This window comes from Cupressus sempervirens, chromosome 10 (assembly GCF_028749045.1).
Source record: "Cupressus sempervirens isolate cs-2001-9-10 chromosome 10, ASM2874904v1, whole genome shotgun sequence".
NCBI classification, from domain to species: domain Eukaryota; kingdom Viridiplantae; phylum Streptophyta; class Pinopsida; order Cupressales; family Cupressaceae; genus Cupressus; species Cupressus sempervirens.
In genome coordinates, this window is record NC_143127.1 from 168574809 (window position 1) to 168601294 (window position 26486).

A 26486-nucleotide genomic window follows, 5' to 3' on the forward strand; every position below is an offset into this window, starting at 1 on the left:
AATCTCCCCTTTGACATTGATGGCAACATTTGAGAAAATTGGCTAAGTTCCAAAATGATGTCATACAAAACAACAATAAATACAAAAAAAAATAACTACTGAAAATTGCCTTCAAAACTTCAAAATTTTATTTAAGTTTTGATTGAGCATTAAGTTCCATATCACTCCTTTACAATGATTTCCTATATACATAGCAAAGCTCCCCCTTACATGTATATGCATCTTCTATACAATTTTCCTTTACATTCTTCTCCCCCTTTGACATCAATGACAAGGGTGTCAAAACAATAATACAAAACTGCATTACCTTCCTCTGATCAACTTGAAATTCTTGATATACAGTCTACAGAACCAAGTTTTAACTTTTCAAGATCCTTCTTCTAGTTCTCTTTAACTACATTAGATATACTGATAAGTGTGCAAGTGCATAAGATGCAACTTCAACTGTGCTCAACTCAGTATAGGAAAATCTGTCATAGGATGCCTTAGCTGCAAGACACTTCTCTAATTGCCTCTGCAAAATGATAATTTTAGGAGAAATATTTTCTAAGAATAGAGAATCTCTTTATTACCTTTTCCTTTTCAAATTCAATGCCTCTAATAGCATTGTGAACTAACTCCATTTCAGCTTCAATGCCTTCAATACTTGAGTCAAGTTGTAATATGATTGTGAGTGTTTGAAGCTCACTCGCCTTTGATTTGGATATAAAAATCTGACAAGTAATTGTATTTTTTTGACAATTTGCTTCTGGATTTGATTGTGTTTGCTATTTTTTGGCATCAACGTTTCGGATCACACTCTGTGGTCCATCATCAGGATGAGAGAATGCAAGAATGAAAAAATGTGTAACAATGCGCATTGTCCATACAATTTCTTCCCTTCATCTAAGCTCTTCCTCAGCTCCTTTGTGCAAACATTCAAGGTCTGCAAGTCATTCCTAACATTAGTGTGTACTAAATCAAACAATGATGCTTTATTCTTAGTCTGAGCTTGCACTAAGGCAATATCAGACAAAGTGGTGAATTCTACATCAAAAGATCTCATTATCTCTTTTGCCTTCCTCTAAATATCTGGTTTTGTGACAATGATCTGCATCGTCTTCTGCATTCTTCTAGAACTTTTGCTACTGTTCTCTCTAAAGTCTTCACAAACTTGTTCTTCTTCAGTGACTTTCTTAAAGAGGTCATCAAACCTTTCTGATCATCGTCCTCATCAGATGCTACAAGCAATATAATAACTGTTGTTGCTGCTACTGGGGTAGCTACTGGAATGGGTGTGACTGCTTATAGTTCAGTACTTTTCTTCTCTTCCTCTTGACTCTTCTCCTTCTCTTCTTCTTTCATTCTTTCTTCCCCAACTTTCTTTTTCTCCTCTTCTATTATTTTCTCTTCCTCTTTTCTTTTCTCATCTTCAACTTTCTTCCTTTCTTGCTCTTTCCTTCTTTCTTCTCCTTTTCGCTTGTCTTCCTTCTTTCTTTCCTCTTCCTCTATCTTCTTCTTTTCTATGCTTTCATCCTCTTCATCTAAGCTAGAATAGGCAATAATATTGCCAACAATGTTGGTCCCATAATCTGCAAAAGGATTCTCTTTAGCATCTATAGTTATGTGAGTATTGTCCACTTGCATGGATTCAGTACCAATAACTATATGTGGAGGTGAGTTAATTTGCTGAGATTCCTCAACCTCTTTTTTATCATCAATAGCTGTACTGGCCGCAACGTACATAGGACTTGCACTTTCTGGTTGTGCACTTTCTTTAGTGGCTTTTGGCATAGAAGTCATATAACTGACTATGGCTCCCTCGGTTTCCTTATTTACTTCTTCATAATTTCCTCCCTTAAGAAGAATTGCTCTTCTTTTATTCCTCAACAAAGGCTCAATACTTTTCAAAATCCTTTTTATATCCTCATCAGTGCTAACATCACACAATCTCTTAATCATATTTGTTCTAACTTCATATCTTCCTCTATAACTCTTCTTTTCCTATTAAGTAGTCTATTGTACAAGTCTTCTCGAATTTTATTTTGAATGCTAACAAACCTTTTATTCTTTAGAATCATATTCCTTATTATAGCATTTTCTAACTGCCTTCTATCCATGTTACTGTACAAACTATAATACTTATTTAACGAAACAAAATTATCATTCTCAATAATCTGCATATTCAAATTTTCAACCTTAGGTTTCCAGGCTTTCTTACCAGATGATGTTCTTCCTTCACCAACTACTTGTTCCACGGCTTTTTCTTCAATTTTTTCCTCAGATTCATCAGACTCACTAATCTACAATGTTTTCCTTCTCTTTCCTGTACCACTAGTGATTTGCTTGGTCCTCTTTCTAGGGGATGGTATAGGTTCTTGCTTTACCTTTACCAATCTCTCAGCTTTCCTCTGCGCAAATATTACCATTATCACATCTTCATCAAGTTTCCTCTTCTACTGCCGATGATGCTTCTTGATTGGTTGTACTTGCATAACTACTGCATAGGGTGCAGTAGGTATTTGTGAAGTAGATCTTGCTACTGTCACTTATTCTGAAGGTGTTGCAATGGCAATAGGAGTAGCTACCAATACCTTTGATTGCCCACTAGCCTTCATTTCCAAAGCTATGCCTTTGATCTCATCAAAATTCTTGTCTTGTCATACTTGATTCCTTGAGAATGGATTCTATCCTTTTCTCCACATTCTTCTTGATTTCTTTGCCATGAAGTTCAGAGTGAATTTCCTTCATCTATTCATCATATGTCCCCCATCTAGGACATTCAGTATCTCTCTTTGATTGCAATATTATCTTTGCATAACCTTCAATGAATTCTTCATTCATTTCATAGCCCATAGGTTCTATAAATTTCACTCTTGGTTCTACTGCCTCCATACAAGTTGTATATGTTTCCACCATAAAACATATTTCATCCTTGTACTTTTCTACCATAGGAGGGATTATGTATCTCTTCTTCATTTCCAATTGAAAACTCTTCATCATTCTATCAATGTCTCTATCTCTGACATCATCAAGTCTGATCCTAAAACACTAGATGACCATCTTCATAGTACATTCATTACTATCCCAATTTGTCATTCCGGGAAATTGCTTGGTTGCATAGAAAAACAAATGTTATCAATGATATCCAACAATTGCACTCTGACAATCACACATTTTTACTTTTGTCTTTTCAACAACTATCACATATGTTGCATGTAGAAATCATATTGCAACAAAATTTACCCTTGAACTGCGATTGAGCTTATACCCAATAATCTTTCTTAATGCTCTAACTCCAAAGTTCTCAATTAGGTCAACCTTCATATTTCTTCCATCAAACTTTGTCTTCAAGTTTGTCTCGACAATCTTCTTGACATTTTTGTCATTCATTGGATTACAGCCTTCAATGCTTAGTCTAGTAACATTATGAATTAGGTCATTATCAATTACAACAGGTATATCACTTATCCAAAACATTTCTTCATGTACTTTGCTCAAGATAATCCTACTCCACTCATGATTATCGAATTACGTATAAAACATATACTTGATTAGGTTCAATGCATTCAAGTATGCATCTCGGGTTTAAGGGTTAGGTTTCCATTGCACATAACTCCTAAATCCTTGTGAATGTCTTCATCACCAATACTCTCAAATTTACTGTGAATGTCGATTCTCACATCTTCTATGTCAAGTAAATTAGGCGGGATTTGAGAAAATGCTCCCAAAGGATCATCAATAAGGGAAACAAACATGTGCTTCTTAAACTTGTACCTTGGTCTCACTAACATTGCATACCAACTGGCTTGCCATAATGTTAACTATTTATACTGAAAATTCCAACTAAAAGTTTCCTAAACTACCTTAGTTATCACGTATTAGGGATTCTGCAACTTCGTACTTTCAGATGCTTCAATTCGCTCACAATTCATTGTCAAATCACTCACAAATGCTCCAAACTCTTTACACGAACAAATGGTACTGACAATCTTGTTTGCAATCCTTAAATCATTTAACTTCGCATTAAATGTGTATCTACTTTATCTTCACAATTTGTTTCTGATTACCAGTAAGCTTAATTTCTTCTATACGACTTACTGCGATCACAAAAACACTTGCACACTTTACCATAGCTTCCTCACTATGTCTTCTACCTTTTGCTGACTGTGCAACTTCTAATTCTCTTTCTACCATTAGTTATGATCAACTGACACTCTGTTACCATTGAAATGCTTAATTCAAATAGGATGAGTCACAAACAACTACTGACTTTAATCTTCGATTAGGTGCTTCGAAATACTACTCTTCTAAAACTATATAAGGACTTTCTGGATTATTAGCTTTCACAAATGCTTCCTTGAATTCATCAACATTATCACTGCCATTGTCATTTCTTCTATCATTTCTGTTATTGTTCCTTCTGTAATCAGGATTCCTGTTGAAATTTTTTCTATCCATTCTGCAAAACTTTTTTTGTGTGTCCAAAGTTATTACATAACTGACATACAGGTGCATTCCTTCTCTGATTGGTTCCATTTTGACTATCAAGTGCTCTACAATTCCTTGCAATATATCCAATGTTCTTGCATTTGTAACATACAACCTGGTTCCTTCCTCCATTAGGTCTTTCACCATCATTAGATCTACTTTGTTATCTTCCTCTTTCATTACCTGTAGAGTTAGAGTTCCTAAACACTCTACTATTTCCATTACTACTATCAAACTTAGGATTCTTACAATTTATTGCATTATGACCATAACCATGGCAATTATAACAATAGAAATTAGTGATAGGTTTAAACAACTTACCTATGCAATCTCTCTTCATATGACCAACTTCATTGCATATAAAACATCTACCTCTAAATTCATGTCTAACTTCCTTAGGTGACTGTTATGTTTTCTTAGGTTCATCTTGATTCTCAAATAGATTGATTTGCTATGTTTCCTTAGGTACTTTTGTGGATATGTTTGATTCTATCCTACTCTGATCACTTTCTTTAGGCTTAAGGGTCTCAACAACTGGATATGGTTCTGTCCTAACTTCAGTTTTCTTGGCTGACTTTTCTCCAATAAGATACCCAAGGCCTGTCTTATTAGAAGAAGATTTTTGGTAAAATAAATAATCATCAATTTTCTCACTACTGGAATAAAACTTCTCTAACTGCTATTTAGCTTGTGTCAATTTTCCATTCACAATAGTATTGTACTTTTCTAATTCTTCATGTTATATCTTAATAAAATCTAGTTCAAATGTTACTTAAGACAACTGGGATCTTAGGTCTGCATTCTCAGATTTCAGATCTAGTTCAAACAACTATCATCTTTCTTCAGACTCAACTTAAGTTCAACAATTTTCAACTCATGCTTCAAGATCTCATTTTCTTTCTTGAAAGTTCCTATTTCATCATTGTCACTAATCTGTTCTTTTGATTCCTTCCTAGATCTCAGATCATCAATCTTATTTTTCAATTTGCCAATGTAAACTTTTGCATATTCATATCTATCTTTCAAGTTATTTCTTTCTTCAGTAAGAAGATCAATTTCTCAAGAGCTTCTTCAAGATTTCTCTTCAACTATTCCATATCCATAGGGATCTTACTCAAGTTGTTCAGCCTCTTCTGAATAACTGTGCTCTGATACCAATTGTTAGAAATAGATAATACTGAGGGGGTGAATCAGTATTCTACAAACTTTTTCCCTTAATTGGATATTGTTAATTACTTTATAACTTGCATAAGAGAGTAAACCAGCAATGCTGAACAATAAATAAAACCATACACATAGAGAACTCCTAACACCATTATTTGTTAACTAGGGAAACCCTAACCAAGGGAAAACCCCAGTGGGGATGATACCCACAAGATGATCCACTAAACAAAAAAATCTTGTTAAGGATATTGACCCTGTTATGAGTCTATCAAATACATATAGTGTCTCGAGCTCTTGTTAGAGGACTAAGCGCTGTTAAAAGCCTCAACCCTGTTAGGAGTTGCTTCAACCCTGTTAGAATTTGGTAGATCAAATACAAACTATGCAAGAAGAGCTCAATGCCCTAACATGCAATATACAAATAAGTTTCTTCACAAGTATTGATATACATGCTAAGTCTCATTGCTTCACTTTGTGAATCTTCTAATCATACACCAGATCTCGTATCATACAAAGCTCGCATATCATTTAAGCTTCCTTCACAATAGTTCACATTACATATCACTACCTCATTTGTTGTGCAAGATATGATCTTTACTTATACCTTGCAATTTAACAAAACTCTTGATCAATCGGCCTTAAAGCTTCCACACGCTTGGCTAAATATAAAATAACTTCGAGGTTAACATCTAGGATGTCGACCCATCATGGCTAAGTAATTATTTTGTAACAAAATAATTCCTTAAGTCGTACAATCGATTTTACCGTCATGCTTTGTTGTGTTTTGTTAATTACATGTACTAGTAATTCTTTTGTAACTATCGGCGTACTATCCATACAAATTTGCGCACAGACATACATCATCATGACATTATCAGTCCTTAACTACACATGAACTAAATCAAACTCTGTCATCCGTACTTACCGAATCTCTCTTTCTACTGCTGCAAACTGTCCAATACTTAGACAGTTTTCTAACACTGATTTCATAATGAAATACCAAAATATGTATGTTGCCATAAATGACAACACTTACACATCCACTTAGCCATATTTCCAACAATCCTCACAACCTTCCTCTTGGCAAAAATTGTGATTTGGTTAGCTCATTTTTTGTCTTAGTCCTCTAAAAGAGCAATACTTTTTTTTTTGGGGGGAGGGGGGGATAATGTCCGTTAGTAATAAATATTTATTATACATGAAGTTGTTAGTAGGGGAGTTGGGTAATTAGTTGTAGCGAAGGGGGGTGTCCCTTGGTTTACTTAACCAACAGAAATAATATATAAGAACTGATCCAAGCGAAGGAAAGGACACTTTTGTATGGAGTATTTTGGAATTAATAAAAGATATCATCCCCTTCTCATTGTATGGTATTATGGTATTGCATTGGTTGTGTATTGCATTTTATTGTGACAATTGGTTATGGTAGATAGAAGTACTAGTTAAAGCTGTAATACACATTTTGCATAGAACCATCCTGGCACCATAGAGACAATCTACAATTTGCAAAAAGTAAAATGAACACAGGTATCATTCATTGAACTGAAACAAGATTCTTGACCAACCTAGGAATAAGCTTTGTGATGACTTGTGTTAGGATTGTTCATCATAATTTAAATCTTCCATGAACGTTTCTTTAGTTTTGTGATGATTTGTAACAATTGTGCTGATGTTGTACTCCGGAGTCTGCGGAGTTAAGTTGGTTCCCTTCCTCCCAAGGTTGCTGAAAAAGATTTGGATTGTCACTATTCATAATATCCTAACTTTGTGTTCCTTGAGAAGAGTATATCATGTTACAATGGCCATGATCATGGCAGATCCAACATTGGAAAGGGGCGTTTTCATAGTTCTATCTCAGCCATTTACAATGCTATCCTATGTTCTGGTCTATGTGAACACGTGTCCTAATGGAGTTCAGGAATCCTCAACTATGGTAGACTTCAAGGCAATTGTGTATCCGCAATAAGGCAATTGTGTATTCCGCAATAAAATCTTCTTTTTGCTTCAGAAAAGAATCTTATCAATGTGCACGAATAGACCATATTTTTGATTAACCATGCTACTAGTTGAAATGCCTGATCTTCTCCTGCTCAGGACAGAAAAAATAATTCAAAAATCTTATGAATGTGCATGGATAGACCATAATTTTCACAAACTATGCTGCTAGTTGAAACACAATCTTCTTCCTGTACAGGAAACATTCAAGAATCTTATCAATGTGCATGAACAGGCCATTGTTTTCACGAACCATGCCATGAGTTGAAATGCATGTTCCTCTTCTTGTTCAGGAGAGAAAACATTCAAGAAGTATCCTTTGGGCATAATCAGTATCTTCATGGGATGACATGATCTGTTCTCAATCTATATTCATCAAGTTTTAGGCCCTAGCAAGGCAAAAGTCAGTTTTCTATTTCATCCATGAATAAGAACACCTTTAGAATTCGGGGATGCTGCCATCCAGAGGTAATGGAATCATTTTCATTATAGTTTGTTTTCACCTTCCTACATAGATTTTATATTCAATGAGAACATTTTCCTTTGTAATTTATTTTTAAAAACTATAGTATATATTATATATGATAATCCTCTCCACTATCAAATCACAGTTATGCTCACCTTGTAATAGTAGCCAATTTTTCATTTAAGCAGGAAGAAAATGAGAGGATATGATGTGTAGGTTTTAATCTCCTAATCATAATTTACCCTCGCTCCCAAATACAATTATGCAAGCTGAGAAACAGATCAAAGACATGAAAGAAGGCGAAGATGTGAAAACTGAGCCAGTCATGAGTTTCTACATAGAATAATCCAATCAATCTGTTTATTCCTATACAAAATTTACTGCAAGGTATCCAATGAGATCGTACCTTGATGGTAACATAGATTAGTACAGGAAGAAAATCATCAGCTCCAGGAGGATTGTCATTTGTTGCCATAGAAACATTGAGTAACAAGTTGTTTATGACTCGACAGCAATTGAGAATGCAAACCAACTTATCTCGAGGAGCCTTATATGTGTTAATTTTCTGCAATTCTTTCTGTGCAAGCTGCATCAAAGCATTAATACAAACAATCAGCAAGACATAATACATCACCATCCATGCACATGCATGCAAAACAACCTTTGAAAGAATTTTAAAATGAAAATTACTCATGTTCAACAGAATAAATTTGATGCCATTCTCAACCTGTTTGATTGCAACAACCTAAACAAGTTTTAAATAAAAAAATATTTATGACCTCTTGATCATCAGGGTCCCAAGCCACAAATCATTGATTGGACTAGTCTGACCGAAGCTACAAATGATTAACCAAAACTGTTGTACTTGACATACTACTGGGGATGGCAGTTGAGTTGATTGTAATTCCAAAAGAACTAAACCAAATGCTAACCTTGATGTGTAATGTCCCCACTAGTTGCCAGCATCAGAATTTTGGGGATTAGCCTAATATTGGACCCTCATAGGCTAATGAGGATGGTTAGAGGGTCCTCTGAGGATTGATTCATCTCCAACTTTCAGCAATTTATGGATTTGGCTTTTGTTCGATGTCATTTGGACTCTATTTGCCATACTTACTATGTATAGTAAGTCAGGGGAAATAGAGATGGACCCTTTCTATTTTTATAAAGTGTATTTGGTCACATGGGGAATTATGAGGAGAGATTCCTATTTCAGACGACATGGCAATCATACAAGTATTTCAAGAGATGTTAAAGTTAAAGTTCAAGTGACTTAAGTGATTTATTTAAATATTTTAATGTTATGAGTTATAAAGTTAAGTGACTAAAAGACAAAATTGGCTTTTAATCCCACATTGCCTAGTTGTTTGTGTCTTCCCTCATATCGAGGTTATAAAAGTGTGGAGCTACATTGGGATGCACACCATGAATATATGGTATTAAACAAATCCTAAGAGGTTGCTTATCGTGACTGGATACTTCCTAAGGACGAAACCCCTTGAGGAAAACAATGAGACTAGACGCAAACCTAGTATGTCACATTTGCACATCAGAACTGTGAATCCAAATTGATGTGTTGAAGATTTATAAGAAGTGGGAGTTCAGTGGCAGAGAGAGTACAGGTGTTGAAGTCATTTCAAGTAACTGGTACGTACAGGTCAGTACTGGTATTCTTGTGTTTGGACAGCAGACAGTAAATCCATAACTGAGGGAGTGGTAAGAGTATTTTGCAGAAGCCTATCTTCAGGTGTTAGTGGCTCATATAATGTCAGCAATCTGCCTGGTATCAAATAGACAGCAACACGGATTCACATGAGAGTTGGAGTAGGTTGGACAGCAGAGTGGACAGTCCCCTCAAAATGCCAAAGGGAGGAATGCTTGCGTGAATCTGCAAGGCAGTATCAGGTTATACTGCGGCAGCAGTGTAGACATCCATCCTCCAGCAGTAAAGTAAGTTTGTTCCCCCCCCCCCCCCCGCCCCACATAGTCAGCGTCCACTGTGGTAAGCAGGTATCAGGGGGTTAGCATGCAAGAGAGTATTGGTCTGAAGAGGTATCGATGGGCTGGGTCAGTTCAGGTAGCGAGAATCGGTTTCAAACTGCAGTTCCAGCTCATTTCGGGTCTGCATACATCTTTCAGGTTCCCTCTATTGTATTTCATTCCAGCATATTATGACTGTAATTTTGTGGTAGCTAAAGAAGTATTTTATTTAAGCTCGCATTTCAGTTGATTGTATCTGCCAGTTACCGTATTAGAAATATATAAATATCAACGAAATAGCATTGTCATTCTTGGCCGCCAATGGTATAATTATCTTGGACATCTGTGTATCGATTGTTTTATGTCAGTATACCATCGGTTTTAATAACAGTCCCGGCTAGAGTATCACAGGGATATCAGAACTTTCATGTTTGGGTTTGCATATAAACTGTTCGTAGAAATGCCATTAGAGGAGTTTGGAATTTTCTACAAGTCCTAACGGTCTGGAATATTACATGATGCTTCTAATGAAGAAGAATGAGAGTTTTAAAATCATTTATAGTTGTCATTTTTATTGTGTAATTACATTTTGAGATAAGTATTTTCATTTTTGCAAATTACGAATATAAAGCATTTAGATATTTTGCGCACGCACGCACACACACACGCACACACACACACACACACACACACACATATATTAATATATGTATGTTTGTGTGTGTGTGTTATGTATGTATAGATTCGCATAACCATACCCGAAAGGGTAAAAAATTACATTGTCATACTAGGTTTCAATTCTTGTACTCTAACTAGAATCTTGGATCCAAACTAAAGTTTATCAGGATCAAAACAATGGGGGAAGCCTATCAATATGTGGGAACAACTGAGAAAGAGTTCCAGCAAAATGCTAAATGGGATCACCGCATCAGAGAAGCCACCACCTTTAGACAAGAATAAACCATTGAAGACCTATAAATGACGTGGCAAGCACAAGAGTTGCAATCATTCCAATGAGGAGTCCAATGCACAAGGGTGCTCCCAATCACAGAAGTTCAAGATGTTGATGTCAAATCCTCAAATAGGATCATTGACTCAAAGCCCAGCAACCAGGTCAACACTGCACAAGCAACAACCTTCTTACAAAAGAAGGTAAGGTAAAGTCAATATCAAATCACAAATGTGGATCAAGGGGCAGTCTCTAGACTTCATAATAGATGGAGCACAAGGATAATCTCTTTAGAAATTGTTGAGAGATCAATGCTGCTAACCATGCTTCATTTGCATACCTATAAATTGGAGTGGGTTAGCTCCTATAACAAGCAAGGTGTAAGAGACTTTATTCAGTGCCATTTAACATATTCTCTTCACCCTTTTTATGAAGAAAAAGAAAAAGTTTGTAATGTAGTGACAATGGTGGTCTACAAAATCCTCCTTAGCAAGCTTATTGAACATGCCACCCACTTCCTTGATACTAGTATACTCAATATAAACTTGGATATGATATGGCACAATACCTTGCTTGCCTATATCAAAAATGAGGGCAGAAATTTAGTCACATTAAATACACTTAAACTTGTGTCATATCTTTATAAAACCTCAAAATTTGCGAATGATTGCCTTTGTAGAGATTTATCTTTCACATGCTCTTTCTGTTCATAAGTGAATAGACAAAATACGAGCAACCAAGCACCTTTTCTCAAGGATGTGTTGCATACAAAACAGCAAAGTGAAAAAATTAATTTCATGTTTAGTTCTACATCTATCCTATTCAATCTAGATGTTTAATTAGCTTCCTCTTGTAATATCCCCTGCCTAAACTGACCGATTTTAGCTCAAGGAATATTGTCAAACACTTGTATGCTGCCTTTCTCTTTTCTGTTTTTTTTTTGTGTTTTAGTTTGTTTGATATAGTTTGACTTTGAATCATGCTAAGAAATTTAGAATATTGGCAATTGATATTACAATGCCTCTTACAATGAACTAATATGCAACTACAGTTCTTTTTGGTATTTTTTTAATGCATATACAGGGAAACTAGATATGGAATGCATACCTACAGCCACCTGATATTTTGACAAACAATTGGCATACAACTATTATGCTGATCATATATGCTTTTAGATGGACATTTCGTCAAACAAATGGTATGCAACATATATCTCCTTTATTGAATTCATTCCCATGTACAATGTTGTTATGAGTTTGCCAAGACAAATGGGCTTACAATAATGACTACAGCAATGCTAAAATCTGATTCTGAATTATCACTTACAACAGCAAAATTATATGTCTAAAATTACAACGCTAACTACTAATAGTTGCAAGAGGAACCTGATAATAGTGATGCCCAAGGATGGAGATGAAAGTTGCAATCGGAATCAAGTATAAATACTATAGCGTAGCACTATTCACACGTACTGTAGCAGCCAACAATAAATGTATTCCCCAATTTAAGCACAAATAGAACTCCAGAATGAAACTCTCCTAAATGCCAAATTCAGTGGATATTTCACCACCTCAAATGGTTGCAACACTAAAGAATTGACGCTCTCCAATGGCTAATTGAAATCAAAAACCCTTAGTTTCTTCTCCCAAGCTCATATCAAATGCAATTCACAATAATCGGATCTTAACAATGAAGCTCTCGCCTCTATTTATTCTTTTCCTTCGCCCTTCTAGAAGCTTCCCCTTTCCAATACAATAATTAGTTGTGCTTCTAGAAAATTAAATTAATTAAATATAAAGTCACCTTTCAATTTTAATTTATTTAATGACTTTATAAGAAATTAATTTAATCAATTTCTTCTTATTTTTTGTAATATCCCGAACAGGATATTTATTGGTTTCTCTTGGAGCAATATAATCAGAAATAAAACTTGGCAGATAGTTTCTAGCACAACTGACAACAGTAGAAAAACCAACGGCACTTATCTAGTCTCTTTTAGAAATATAATACTCGAATTCAATTACAAGAAACATGCAATACGAGACAACAATAAAACCAACGGTTCTCCATAAGATAACAGTTCATTGTTTCCAAAATAACATTCAAGATGTCGAACATCTAACTTGAATCACAAATCAATAAGATTAAACCAGCAACTCTTATAACTCCCTAAAGTACGTTATTGTATTATACATCAGCAATACAATAACTAGCAAAACATAATCCAATCTTATATACGGATTTAACAATCAGATTGGAATGCTATGATGAGAACCAGTAAGCGCAAATGAAACACCTAAAATGATGTTTCCTGGGACAATGGGTTTGCGTCCACTGCCTGTTAGCACAAGGGGCTACGTCCTCCCACTAGCTGAAAGCATGAAGCATTCTGAGACTCTCACAAGAGAGAAAACTAAAATGAATAATAATATTAAGCGTATCTAACAATGAGCCTCTTTCTCTATTTAATACACAAACCAAGACTCTTCGGCTCCCCTCTGGTTTCGTCTTATTCCCTTGTGGCTTTTCAACTTCCCTAAAGCATTTCGTCTTGTTCCTCCTTGCCCCTTTGTCCTTAATATAACATTAAATTGACCTTTTTAATATTTTGAGCCTAAGTCTCAGAGTCAATTTAATATTGCATGAAATAAGACTTCAATATTTCTAATGTTCTAAAAGGGAACATTACATTTTTACACTTAGCCTTCGGAGGATGTAAAGGCCAAGAACTCCACTGAGATGCTAAAAAGATGGGGACATTACAACTCTATAACATAGTTTGGGCATCATAATACTCATAAGTGAATAGGAAAAAGATTAAAAAATAACCTGTTGAATGAAATACATTTATGTTTATTTCTATATGTCTATCTCTATTTAATCTATAGCTATTTATTTAGCTCTCACATATACTATAACTTATCCAAATTCACATCTAGGAATTTGTCCACAAAAGGGCAAAGTTTTGTTCAACAATTTTGAATCACCAAAGAAAATTTTTGCATCAAAAGTTTGGATCACTCTAATTGATCCATCATTAGGTTTCGTTTGGAGGTTTGTTCTGCTGTAATTACAGTGATTCAAATCCCTTGGCTTAGGTTGTGTGATTTGTTTCTGCATCAACAATTCAAATTCCTTCAAATTATTGACTGTTGTGAGATTGTCAAAAATTCCATATAATACACGTGGACACGTCCCTTGCCTTTTTGTAGGCATTCCATATTTATCATACAAACATCCCCTCACCATCTCTTAACCCTCGACTTTTCTCAAACTTCAAAAACATTATAAAAATTTGAAGCAAGTTGGCCATTCCTAGGAAGGAAACATCCTCAAACCTTCTTACCATAATGAAATCGTGGATTGATGCAAAGTAGGGTTATCAGGTGAGAGTTTGACCATAAATCAATATATATCTATATTGTCGAATAGTAGTGTCATTGATGACAAAATTTGCAGAAATAATGTTCAGCACACCTGCAGTAAAGAATGATAGCAGCCTATATGATTCTGAATATGAAGCGAACCATAGGATGTCCAATAATGATAAAGTTGGAAACTTTGTTATGGTAGATTTTGTGCTCTCCAGATTGAATAGGGATACCGACAATTTTATATAGAAACAGGGTAATCAAAGCTTATTGGCTTTTGCACAAATAGTATCTTGTATCAGGTCTTATCCTGATATATTATAGATCGACGGTTGCTGGAGTAACCTAAGAGACGTTTTTGAATGTTCCGACAATTACCAAAGAGCACAACAGAACAGAAGATGTCAAAGCAGCAACAGCGGACACATAGGAAGATAATAAAGACAAAACAAAAGATGAAGAGGTAGCGACAGCAGAACATTTTGAAGTATCATATGTGTCTACATTCTTGGGCTGTATGATTCAACAACTTCAAGACCACACTGTCATTATTTGATTGCATATTTATCGCCGTTAAATTCAGATAGAATCTGCATAAACATACTGAACATAAAGTTGTCCATATTTGGTGAACAACGAAGTCTTCAGGATATGGAATTGTTGTTGATAATAAAGCCTTTCTTGTAGGTGAAGTTGGTTGTTGGACGTGCTTAGCACAAACAAGAGATTAGTTAAAAGTGAAACTGTTATAGTAACCAAAAAGTTTTGGTTTACCCTGTTTTTGACTGAATGGCGTTTAACATACATAGTTGAACATTTACAAACGCACATTCTTCCTGAATACAAATGTGTAAAAAAGCCGGTGAAAGCATCACTGAAGAGATGCAATCAGAGAGGTAGATAAATGAGACTTAAAGTGGTAAATTTGAAGGACTATGTTCTGTGTTAGAGTTGAGATAAAACATAGAATGGTCACATTGGAATCAATATTCTGAAGATGTTTCAGGTATAGACTGTTGAAGCTTGATTATGATATCACAGAGATACATTAAAAGTTGAAGACAGCATATTCAGGTCTTCAATTCATAATTGCACTAATGTTGAATAACTGACTAATTGAAATAGTCTTCTTTCCTATGGTTAACCATTATATGCATGAAATTTCAGTTTTCAGAGGAAAGTATTTCAGAACAGAGATTCTATACCAGAATTTTATTACTTCATTTCTTATAAAGTAAAAGCACAGGCGTGCTACCGATAATGCATGCAAACTAAACTGTGTTAAAACATCTGCAACGTGTTCATGAATCTTTTGTAATCTTGGTTGAATAGATACTCAGGCAGTTAAGAATTATTGCTTTACAAATAAAAGTTGGTGCTCTAAATATTGTTGAGTTGATGCTCAGATTATACAGGTGCATGTTTATGTGATGACAGTTGGAGCTTTCAAAAGAGGAGTTGCTGCTCCTTAGGGTTGAAGCCCATAAAGGTGTAACTGAACAGAAGAATTTGAAAATGGATGAGGACAGTAGCTTTGAAAATGGATGAGGACAGTAGCTCCTAGCAGTATTTGTGTTGGTGTTTTTCCCGCATTGGGTTTCCACATCATTACAACTTGTGCATTGTCTCTTATGTGATTTTTCTGTTTACTTTTGTTGTGGATATCACACTAAAATGAGATGCATAGAACAACAGACCAAAAAGTTAAATTAAATTGGATCAAAAGTTTTGTTTTGTACAATCCTAATTCACCCCCTCCCCCTCTTAGGATTGTCATTGTATTCTTTGTATATATCTATAGCTATATCTATATCTATATCTATACATATAGATAGATAGATATCATGACTATCCTTTGATAGAGTTTGATAAAATGAGAAGTATGTGGATTGTCTGCAAAGCGACAAAATGCCCAAATAGGGCCACTAACAGCACTTGATGCATGCACTAAAATTGAGTAAACAATTATAGAAAGTTTGGATTTTTTAAGCACCATGGGTTTCATGAATGAGAGAAAATCCAATCAATAGCCCTTTCCCCAAATCCTTCATAATGCCAAACTTACAAGACTCTCATTGCAATATTAGACAAGGTGCTAGAAAATATTAAGTCATCATGGCTTAAATGTTACAATGCAAGGTTCCTAGGGCTTAATATCCTCAAAAGTACAATGATCTAGGACAATCAGACAAACACATGTCATTACCCTCAAATTTCTCCAGACTTCAAAAACGTTACAGATATTTGATGACAATTGGTCATCCCTAGGAAGAAACATCCTCAAATCTACTCCCCATTTAAATGTGAATGTGTATACAAGCAAGAGTATGTTTGTTTATATTTAACTTCCTCATGCCATTATATGTTCCAATTACTTCTATCAAAAAACTTTTCTGTATAAAGTTATATTGGTGTAATTAAATATTCACTAATTGCACTTTACTTAAGCTTACTTACGATAATGCATTGCATAATAGTTTGCATTTGAGAAATCTAGGAGTTTGCATATATATTAGCACATGGTGTAGGAGAAATTCTACTTTAGGTGGTGATAATTGTTATCACATTCCTTTAGGTGGTGTAGTTTGAGAAGTGTATCATTAATGTAATCTTGTGATATGGAATGCATCCTTCTATATAATAACTTCAATTGAGTAATTATGATTCATGGGCAAAAGGAATCATCACAAATTGTAGATGGCTTAATCTCTTGCCGCATTTTATGGACTCATTCCTAGGCCAAAGACAAAGTGGAGGAAAATAGTTTGGGAAGATAAAGATGGTCGTATTAGAGGATTGCTTGGTATGAGTATCAGCTCAGATTTATGTCATGCATTGTACTCCAAGACCAATGGTATTTATTGCCCATGCAAAGTTTTGACCATTATTTGGGAGCATTTTAGAGATCCACATGTTCCTTCATTCCCAAATGATCCTATTGCAGATTGTCTCCTTCCACTTGATGATACAGATAATATTCCCTATGATGATGATACATTAAATGAGATTGAATATGATGAATATATTGAGAGTAAGGATGATCCATTAACTCCACTTGTAGCTCCTACTGCAAATAAGATCACACATTCATCTCTTGTTTATGATTCTAGTGAGTCACCACGAGAGATATCTATTTGTCTTCATGATTGGGATTCCTATTTGCCATAAATTGGTGCAGTATTTGTGGAATTTCACATTTCAGATTTTGGGAGACATTCTTGAGGGGGTTTCTCTTTTCTTTGATGACATTTTCATCACAGTTGGAGTTGGAGATGGATCTACACCTTCTTTGGAGATTGGTATTCTTGATTCTTTTCCTTCACTCGGTTTGTCACGTTTCATGGTTCAGCTTAATAATGTGATGGATTTATTGAGCTTGGAGATACTAATTCAATCTTCAAAGATGCATATTTGGAGACCTTCCTCCTTTTACTTGGATATGGATTAGTTTGTTGCATCATCATCATACTTCATTTGGATTCTACTTCCTAATTCCAATCTAGAATGGGAAGCATTTCTGCATTTGTACTTGGTCTATCTTCTCTCCAAGGGGAGAAATTTTCTTTAGGCAGTGGAGTATGTTTTGCCTTCATGCACTCACCACTTTTGCAAGAGATTGTTTAGCATGGGGGAGATATTACGTCTCCTACTTTCCCTCCTATAAAGAGATAATTGATTGTATATACATGATGCATGTAGTCCTTGGGGGGTCTTGTGTCCTCCATCCATGCATCTTGTTTGTTTTCACTCTTTTTTCGAAGGGGAGTTTTCTCTGATGAGATCAACTTTTCTCTGCTTTATGAGAGATTGCATCGCATTTGCCTATTGGTAGTCAAGACCCATCTTGCACTATGAGTTTAAGTGTATTCCCCTAAGTTGCACTTAAGAGGGGTGATGGTGTAAGTAAATATTCACTAATTACGCTTTACTTAAGCTTACCTAGGATAATGCATTGCATAGTAGTTTGCATATGAAACACCTAGGAGTTTGCACCTATATTAGCATATGGTGTAGGAGAGATTCCAATTCATGTGATGATAGTTGTTATCGCATTCCATTTTATGTGTGAGATTAATCTTTGGTGCACATATCACATTATCATCCTCCACTTATTGCACATACCATATCATCTTCTCATCAGCATGGTCTCTTATTGCCTTGCCTAAATAAGAAGGCCTATTATGTCCATTATCAAAAATATCATTTTTGCATCTAAAGACAGTTGTCTTGCCATTCTCTTGTGGAAGTTATCTTGGTCTTTCAATTGATCCTAGGGGTGATGTAGAGTTGCCTAAAACTCTAACAAGCTTGACTAGTAAATGGAGAAGCTTTTGTCTTTTTAGTTTATGTAAAAATCATTACATGGTGATTAATCCATCAATGACACACCATCCTTTCACAGTTGATATTTGTCCAGAATTTATAATACAGAAGGATAAACTCATGCATTACCTGGAAAGAATATAGAAGGATAAATATTAAATATGGTAATTGAGGAATAAATATGAGAAGGTAACCTATATATAGGATTCCAATGAATATTTTATTTTAGAGCCACTAGAGAATCAATATTCTTTATGATGAAAAGAGGATTAACTGAGGGCAGTGATAGCTTTTCACTTCTGTAATGCTAAAACACAAAATACCATTTTCTTCTGTCGCATGTTGTATATAATGTTATCTTTGTCTTTCTAAAGATATATCTCCACTAGCTGAGAGCAATTTTGTCACACTTGAGTTGATTTTTTTTATTTTCAATAAGATTTCTTTTGTTAAAGAGTCACACTTTTCTATCCTCTTGGCTGCTTATTCTGTTCCTGTCACACTGACCTTTTTTCACATTTATGGTCATACAACAATTCAAATCTAATCTCTCCAAAAAGGAGCCAAAACAGGCATGAAGTGGCCAATTCTGCAGTTTTGAGTTGTTAGAGTCTCTCCCTTCTCAAATCATAACTTAAAGCATTGCCTTCTGTAAATGTAAGTAGATTTGAATCACCTTGTGTAAATTCAACAGCGCATCATCTTTTCTCACTTTTAGAAAACAACGTAGTATTTTTTTTTATACCCATCATTCTTTTTGAGCAATGAAAATGCAGACCCACAAGAAATTCCATCTTTATATCTTAACATTTGAATTTCATACGCTTTGTCTTTAATAAAGGGAATTTATTTCTTACGCTTTTGAATTCAAATCTAATCCAGGACACATAAGTTTCTATTAAACAAGGGCTTTATTAAACGTATTTTATTTATGAGATGTGCTTTCATGAGTAAATGGTAAATACCAAATTCAGCGTACTTCCTAAACACAAGTTTTGACCAACCATTAGCTTTATTGTAAGTATTTGAAATTTCATTCACATGAAGCAGTCTCCTTAATAAAAAGACAAAATATTTATTCCATTGCCCTTAATATCAATAGTCCCCACCCTATGTTTTGGAAATAATATAGGAGTCAAATGTTTAGGATCGTATACATAGTAGATGTTAACTTGTAGAACCACTAAATGTAGGGAATGAAGACATATTGTATTGATCATTTTCCTACATATTCAACAGTTCACAGTATTCATTGCTCACTGCTACACACTTCCATATAAAATAAATAACATTGCATATATAGCTTATTGGTTTAGTCTACCAGAATTGCTCTGCCTTGAATAACAGCCAAGCTCTCATTCTGTTTCTTATATTTGCACCGTGTACATAATTGCATAATTGTTGTGCACAAGTGGAGTTTGGAGGCTCAAAACTGCCATGCATACTAGACAAAGGTAATTCTGCAAAAACAAGTTGCAGCTATGTTTAATCAAAGCCAAAGTCAGTCATGGTGCACTATTTTATTAGTAATTAATTGAGAGTTGCCCATGAGAAATACTTCAGGATTAAAATTAATGTTCTCCTACAACTGCATTCTGTACGTAGTTGTATGGTTGAGCACAAGTGAAGTGTGAAGACTAACAATTACCATACATATAAAACAAAGGTAAATATGCAAAAAGTTCAACTATGATCAAATCAAAAGTGAGATTAGGTGCACTATTTTTCTTATTAATTGAATCTGAAGCAGCCCAGGAGAAAGGCTGCATGATCAGAATTAAATAGTATAAAACAATGTATGCAGTGCCATGATTAAAGGAAAGAGTGAAATCCTGAATAATCGCCTGAATAAAAAAACTTCAAAATGAAACTAGTTCCGTTCCTACGACTTCTCCAAGACATAACATATACCAGCCAGGATGTTTCATTTTGAAAGTTCGGGAGTATATCCAAATGCTCTGGTCGGATGAACTGTTGCACCAAGCTAATCTTTTCTGAGAGTTCTTGGTCATGCTTTGCATCCTCAGGGACTGACGCGAAAGCACGATTGAATAATTTAGTCATCAGATACTTCTCTAAACCCTGTAAAACAGCATCAAACAACTTGGTCAAAAAAAATACATTACAAAGAAAAGAACATTGCTATAGTTTTTCGTGCATCCAATTTTCAAAAATTGGTTATATTTTTTTGTTTAAAGGGAGAGGAACCAAATTCATCAGCATACCCTGAACATGAGTTATCAATGAAGACCATTTAGATTCCTCAAGACCTAGAAAACAAAGATATGTGTCACAAGCAACATGACCCACATTTTCTACATAGAGTTTTGCATTAGGAAGTAAATTTCATCAAATTAGTAGAAAACTCTGAATTTGAAAAGATGAAAAGGTAAAACACTAACATTATCTTAGACCTGAATGATGTCCTTTTTTCTCTCCCAAAATTGTATTTCTTTCTCAGGTGACCTAATCCGTATCATATCCAAGTAAAGAAAGTTAGATGTGTTACAAATGAAGCGTAGTTTAAGTAGCAACCATCAGTTCCCACATATAGACAACTCATTGAACTCATTATTGATTATAAAAGAGCATCAGAAGAAGTTCCAGAATTCCAATTGAAAAACTACAAAATAAATGTCAGCACACAATCCAAACTAATCCATATCAGGCATTATCCAGAACGTTCATAGACATTAAAAATCCCTGTACAGAGTCAAAGTCCATCTTGTATTTCACTTGCAGCTTCTGGATAAGTCACTGGTTTGCATACAACAGTTCCTGGATAACTTCCTCACAGATAGGACCTATTTGAAAATTTGAAGTTTATATGCCAGGGATCTTTCTCAACTAGAAGTTTTCTACTGGATCAGGTAAAACCAATTACACAATGTGGTCAAATATTTGATGCATTAGCAAATGATAGAAGAGATCATTATACAGAATTTTACATATGTACAAAAAAGAAAGTTTCTAATAAGAAACTTTAGATGATCGAGTAATCGATCTTATCTAATTAAATTACATTATATACAAAAGATGATCATAGAAGTATTAAAATAATAATATTCTTATACCCTCCCTTAATGGTCAATCTATCCACAACACCAAGTTGCCCCCTGAATTTAACATACTTATCTGGACAAAGAGGCCTGGTGAGAATGTATGCAGCTTAATCCGCTGTTGGAACATAATGCAAGTGAACTGTCCTGTCTTCAACCAACTATAGAACATAACGAAAATGAACGTCCACATGTTTGGTGCTTTCAGGGAAGATTGGATTCATGGCAAGTTTGAGCACTCCCTATCGAAGAGCAAGGGGTCAATCCTACATGAGATAAATGCATATATCCGCAAGCATCTGACAAAGCCAAATTTCTTCACAAGATGCCGTAAGAACTCCTCGATACTTTGCTTCTACGGAGGATAGTGAGACTGCATGTTGCTTTTTACTAGTCCAATTGACTACACCGGCTCCCAAATTGAACGCGTATACAAAAGTAGATGTCTTATCATCAACTGAACCTACCCAATCTGAGTCTGAAAACCCACTTAAGTCTACATAATGACTCCTAGTGTAAAGAAGGCTATAATCAGAGGTGCCCTTCACATTATGCAGCACATGTTTCACTGCTACCCAATGATCAGCCTTGGGGGTTGTCATAAAGCATGAAATGTAGCTCACTGCAAAACTGAGATCAGATCTAGTGGCAGTGAGATAGATGAGATTGTCCACTAGTTGCTTGTAAGTGCTTTCATCAATAGGAGGAGAATTAGACTTGGTCGATAACTTTTGTCCTTTCTCCATAGGTGTGGAAGTAGGTTTACAATCTTGCATACGAAACCTATCAAGTGAGTTCCTAGCATATTGCCATCAGTCTGCAAAACCTGTAATGGGCACCCCTGAATGTCCCTAAAAACTAAACCAAATTGCTGAAAGGAATTATGTCAAACAGTTTGCATTCAACCTCTTATTTCTCCGTTTAATGTTTTAAACCCCTTATAACTCCGAAAATCAAACGTTTATTTGTTTGTTGTGTTTTGTGCATGGAATTGGTATCATACAACATAAACAAGAAAGAAACTACAATAATATGAAAAGTGGAAATGAACTGCTGCCAATAAAATGTTATTTTCAGAATTCATAAAACCAATTACATGGCAGAGTTATCAACTCACTAATTACTTCAGCATTATCGACATAATACTCCAGCCCATGCTTTCGAACTTGCTGCTACAGTGCCGCGTGAATAGTGTCGCATGAATAGTGCCACGTGAATAGTGCCGCATGAACAGTGTTGCTACAGTACTTTGTCCTTCAATCAATCCACTACCTTTGTAATATCATTCCCTCAAAGCGGCATAAGCATTGGACAAGTAGTCAAGAAGATATGAGCAAAATACGAAATCTGCCTATAACTGGAAATGCAACTAAACTGCCTGATAATGAAGCCGATAACAAAGAATTCCAAAGGCCAAACCCCAAGGGAATGACGTCTAGAATGTTACAAGAGAGCATAAACATCCTCAAATGCCAAGAACGGAGCTGCAACTCACACACCAATTTCTTCACATATTCAACCTGTCTAATGAAGCCACAAATGCTTCCTTTTATTCTATTTCCAAGGGTCCGCTCAACTCATATGGGCAATGTGGGATAAAAGATGTGTAATATATAAAACATATATTAAAATACCCCTTATGTCTCCCTTGGGTACACATCCCCATAAAATAAATTAGACGTTACTTTAATAAAACTTTAGGCATTAAAATGTACTAGCAATCAGACTCCGAATAATGTGAGTGATAGCTCATCGAAAAGCTCTCACCGAGGAGTATCAAATCCAATCACCAAAATTGACCTGCACTATGTCCTGCTGACTTACTAAAAATGGTTAGTATGCTTGAAACTGAGTAAATCAACTTCGTTTTGGCCCAAACTGGAAATGACTTGCCAAAACACTCCAGGATCCCATTAAACCCTTCGTTAGCCCTCGGGACCATGTAGAACAAGGCTAACGCACACACACTTGGTCAACTGCTAAAATGGGGACATTACAATCCGCCCCCCTTGAAATTGCTTGTCCTCAAGCAATCTCAGTCCAACCTGCTGAATAACGTACTCACTCTCCCATGTAGAATCTTCCTCCGGCAGGTCTTTCCATCTGACCAAATATTCCTTCACTATCCTGTTTCTAAGCTTCCTCTCTCTGGTGTCCAGAATAGCCTCGAGTACTAACACAAGCTTCCCCTCCTCATCCAAAGGGGGTAAATCTACAAAAGGCACTACACTCTGACCAATGGCTTTCCTAAGCCTAGACACATGAAACACATTGTGCACTCGATTGCCCTCTGAAAGCTCAAGCTCATAGGCGACTTTGCCCACTTTGCCAATCACCCTGTAAGGACCATAAAATCTAGGTTTCAACTTTTCAGCTCCACTCTTCTTGAGCGACGACTGTCTATATGGTTGTAGCCTCAAGTAAACCATATCCCCTACCTCGAAGCTATGCTCTATTCGGTGCTGATCAGCATACAATTTCTGTTGATTCTGGGCCTGTCGTATATTCTCTTTGAGCACTTTCAGGATGTCCTGACTATCCTGCAATAAGTTTTTGGCTTTGGGCACACTACTGTCCCCCAAAACTAAATCCATAAAGCTAGGTGCTTCATAACCATAGAGTGCCATGAAAGGAGTCATCTTGATGGACCTATGATAAGTGGTGTTATAACAATACTCTCCCATATGCAACCATCTGATCCAAGCCTTTTGTTGTGCAGTAACATAGTTCCTCAAATATCCTTCCACCCATTTATTCACAATCTCTGTTTGCCCATCTGTTTGCGGATGATAACTAGTGCTAAGTGTAAGATCTGTACCACACAACCTAAACAACTCTTGCCAAAAAACACTCATAAACTTACTATCCCAGTCGCTGACAATGAATCTAGGCAGCCCATGTAACCTGAATATCTCTCTAAAGAAAAGATCTGCCACCTGTGCTGCTGTGTAAGTGGACGGAATAGCAAAGAAGTGAGCAAACTTCGTCAAGCGGTCCACCACCACATAGATGCAATCCCTTCCCTGCACTCGTGGTAAACTAGTGATGAAGTCCATCGAAATACTTTCCCATTTCCTATCAGGAATGGGCAAGGGCTGTAATAAACCTACAGGAAATGTGTGCTCTCCCTTATTCTGTTGGCAAACCACACACTCCCTGACATACCTCTGAACATCATCTTTGAGCCCTTTCCATGAAAACCGCTCTCGGATCTGCCTGTAGGTCTTGAAGACCCCCGGATGTCCAGCTGTGGGTGCATCATGAAATGCCTTCAGTATCGCCTCTCTCCAATGTGATGACGGAATCAAATAAACCCTGTCCTGAACTCTGATCAATCCATCTATCACCTCATAGCGATCATCCTGTATGGTACCTAAAATCAATCCAGAAGCCCAAGCATCTCCGACATACTCTGCTATAATCCGATCTCTCCAATCTCCTGAAATCTCTACCAGAGCACATAAGTGAGGTCTCTGAGATAAGGCATTAGCCACCACATTTTTCTTACCTTTGACAAACTCTATGTCAAAGTCATAAGCCTGCAATTTAGTCACCCATTTTTGTTGCCGGTCATTAAGATCACGCTGGCTCATGAAGTATTTAATACTGTTGTGATCAGTCTTGATCACAAAAAGTCCACCTACCAAATATGATCGAAATTTGGCCAATGCATGCATTATGGCCAACATCTCCCGATCATAGACAGAATAACTCTTCTCGACTCCCCGGAGCTTCCTACTCTCGAATGCAATGGGATGCTTCCCCTATATCAATACTGCTCCAATCCCATCACCTGATGCATCATAATGAAGCTCAAAAGGCTTTGTGAAATCCGATAGAGCTACAACTGGACATGAAGACATTACCTGCTTGAAATGCTCAAAACACCTCTGTGCTGCCCCTGTCCACACGAAGGCTCCTTTCCTGGTAAGATCTGTCAAGGGTGTAGCAATCTGTGAGAATCCCTTAACAAACCTCCTATAAAAACCACATAAACCAAAGAATCCCTTAAGCTGTGTAAGGTTTGTGGGAGTAGGCCACTCTACAATAGCTCTAATCTTTTCAGGATCAACCCGAATGCCATCTGCACTAATGATATGCCCAAGGTAAAGGAGCTCAGTCATGCCAAACTCACATTTAGATTCCTTGGCATACAATGACTCTCTCTCCAGAATAGATAACACCTCCTCCAGATGATGTAAGTGCTCCTCCCAGGTCTTACTGAAGACCAAGATGTCATCAAAGAAGATCAAGACAAATCTCCTCAGCTGCTCCCTGAATACCTGGTTCATACAACTCTGAAATGTAGCTAGTGCATTGCTTAGACCAAATGGCATAACCATGAACTCAAAGTGGCCATAGTGACATCGGAAGGCTATTTTCTCAATGTCCTTTGCTCTCATCCTGATCTGATGGTATCCGGATCGCAAATCAATTTTGGTGAAGAAGCATGCCCCATGCAACTCATCAATCAGCTCATCAATCCTAGGAATAGGATACCTGTTTTTAACTGTTTTCTTATTCAGTGCCCTGTAATCGATGCACATGCCCATCATCCCATCTTTCTTCCTTACCAATACTACTGCTGAAGCAAAGGGGCTTTAACTAGGCCTGATATGCCTCATCTCCAACAAATCCTTAATCGCCTTCTCTATCCCATCCTTGTGTTTCTTAGGATGATGATAGGGAGTAATCATAACTGGTTTGGC

The 26486-nt window shown here is 36.1% G+C and overlaps 1 protein-coding gene across 5 annotated transcripts in view; it reads right to left on the reverse strand.

Annotated features, from left to right (window-relative positions):
• LOC149533142 (vacuolar protein sorting-associated protein 9A-like) overlaps positions 1-26486 on the reverse strand; it is a 125835-nt gene that overhangs the window by 37879 nt on the left and 61470 nt on the right. For 4 of the 5 annotated variants that reach the window (XR_016358037.1, XR_016358036.1, XM_089807345.1 and 1 more), the window contains exons 3-4: positions 20630-20800; positions 8502-8681 (exon numbers count right to left, since the gene is read on the reverse strand). Coding sequence is in view for 3 of the 5 variants with exons in the window: in XM_089807345.1 (XP_089663471.1) it covers positions 8502-8681; positions 20630-20800 (351 nt within the window). In the remaining 2 variants the exon portion in view is untranslated. Of the gene's footprint in view, positions 1-8501; positions 8682-20629; positions 20801-21120; positions 21142-26486 lie in introns of those variants that run through there. The other variant, XM_089807347.1, reaches the window with a different exon arrangement.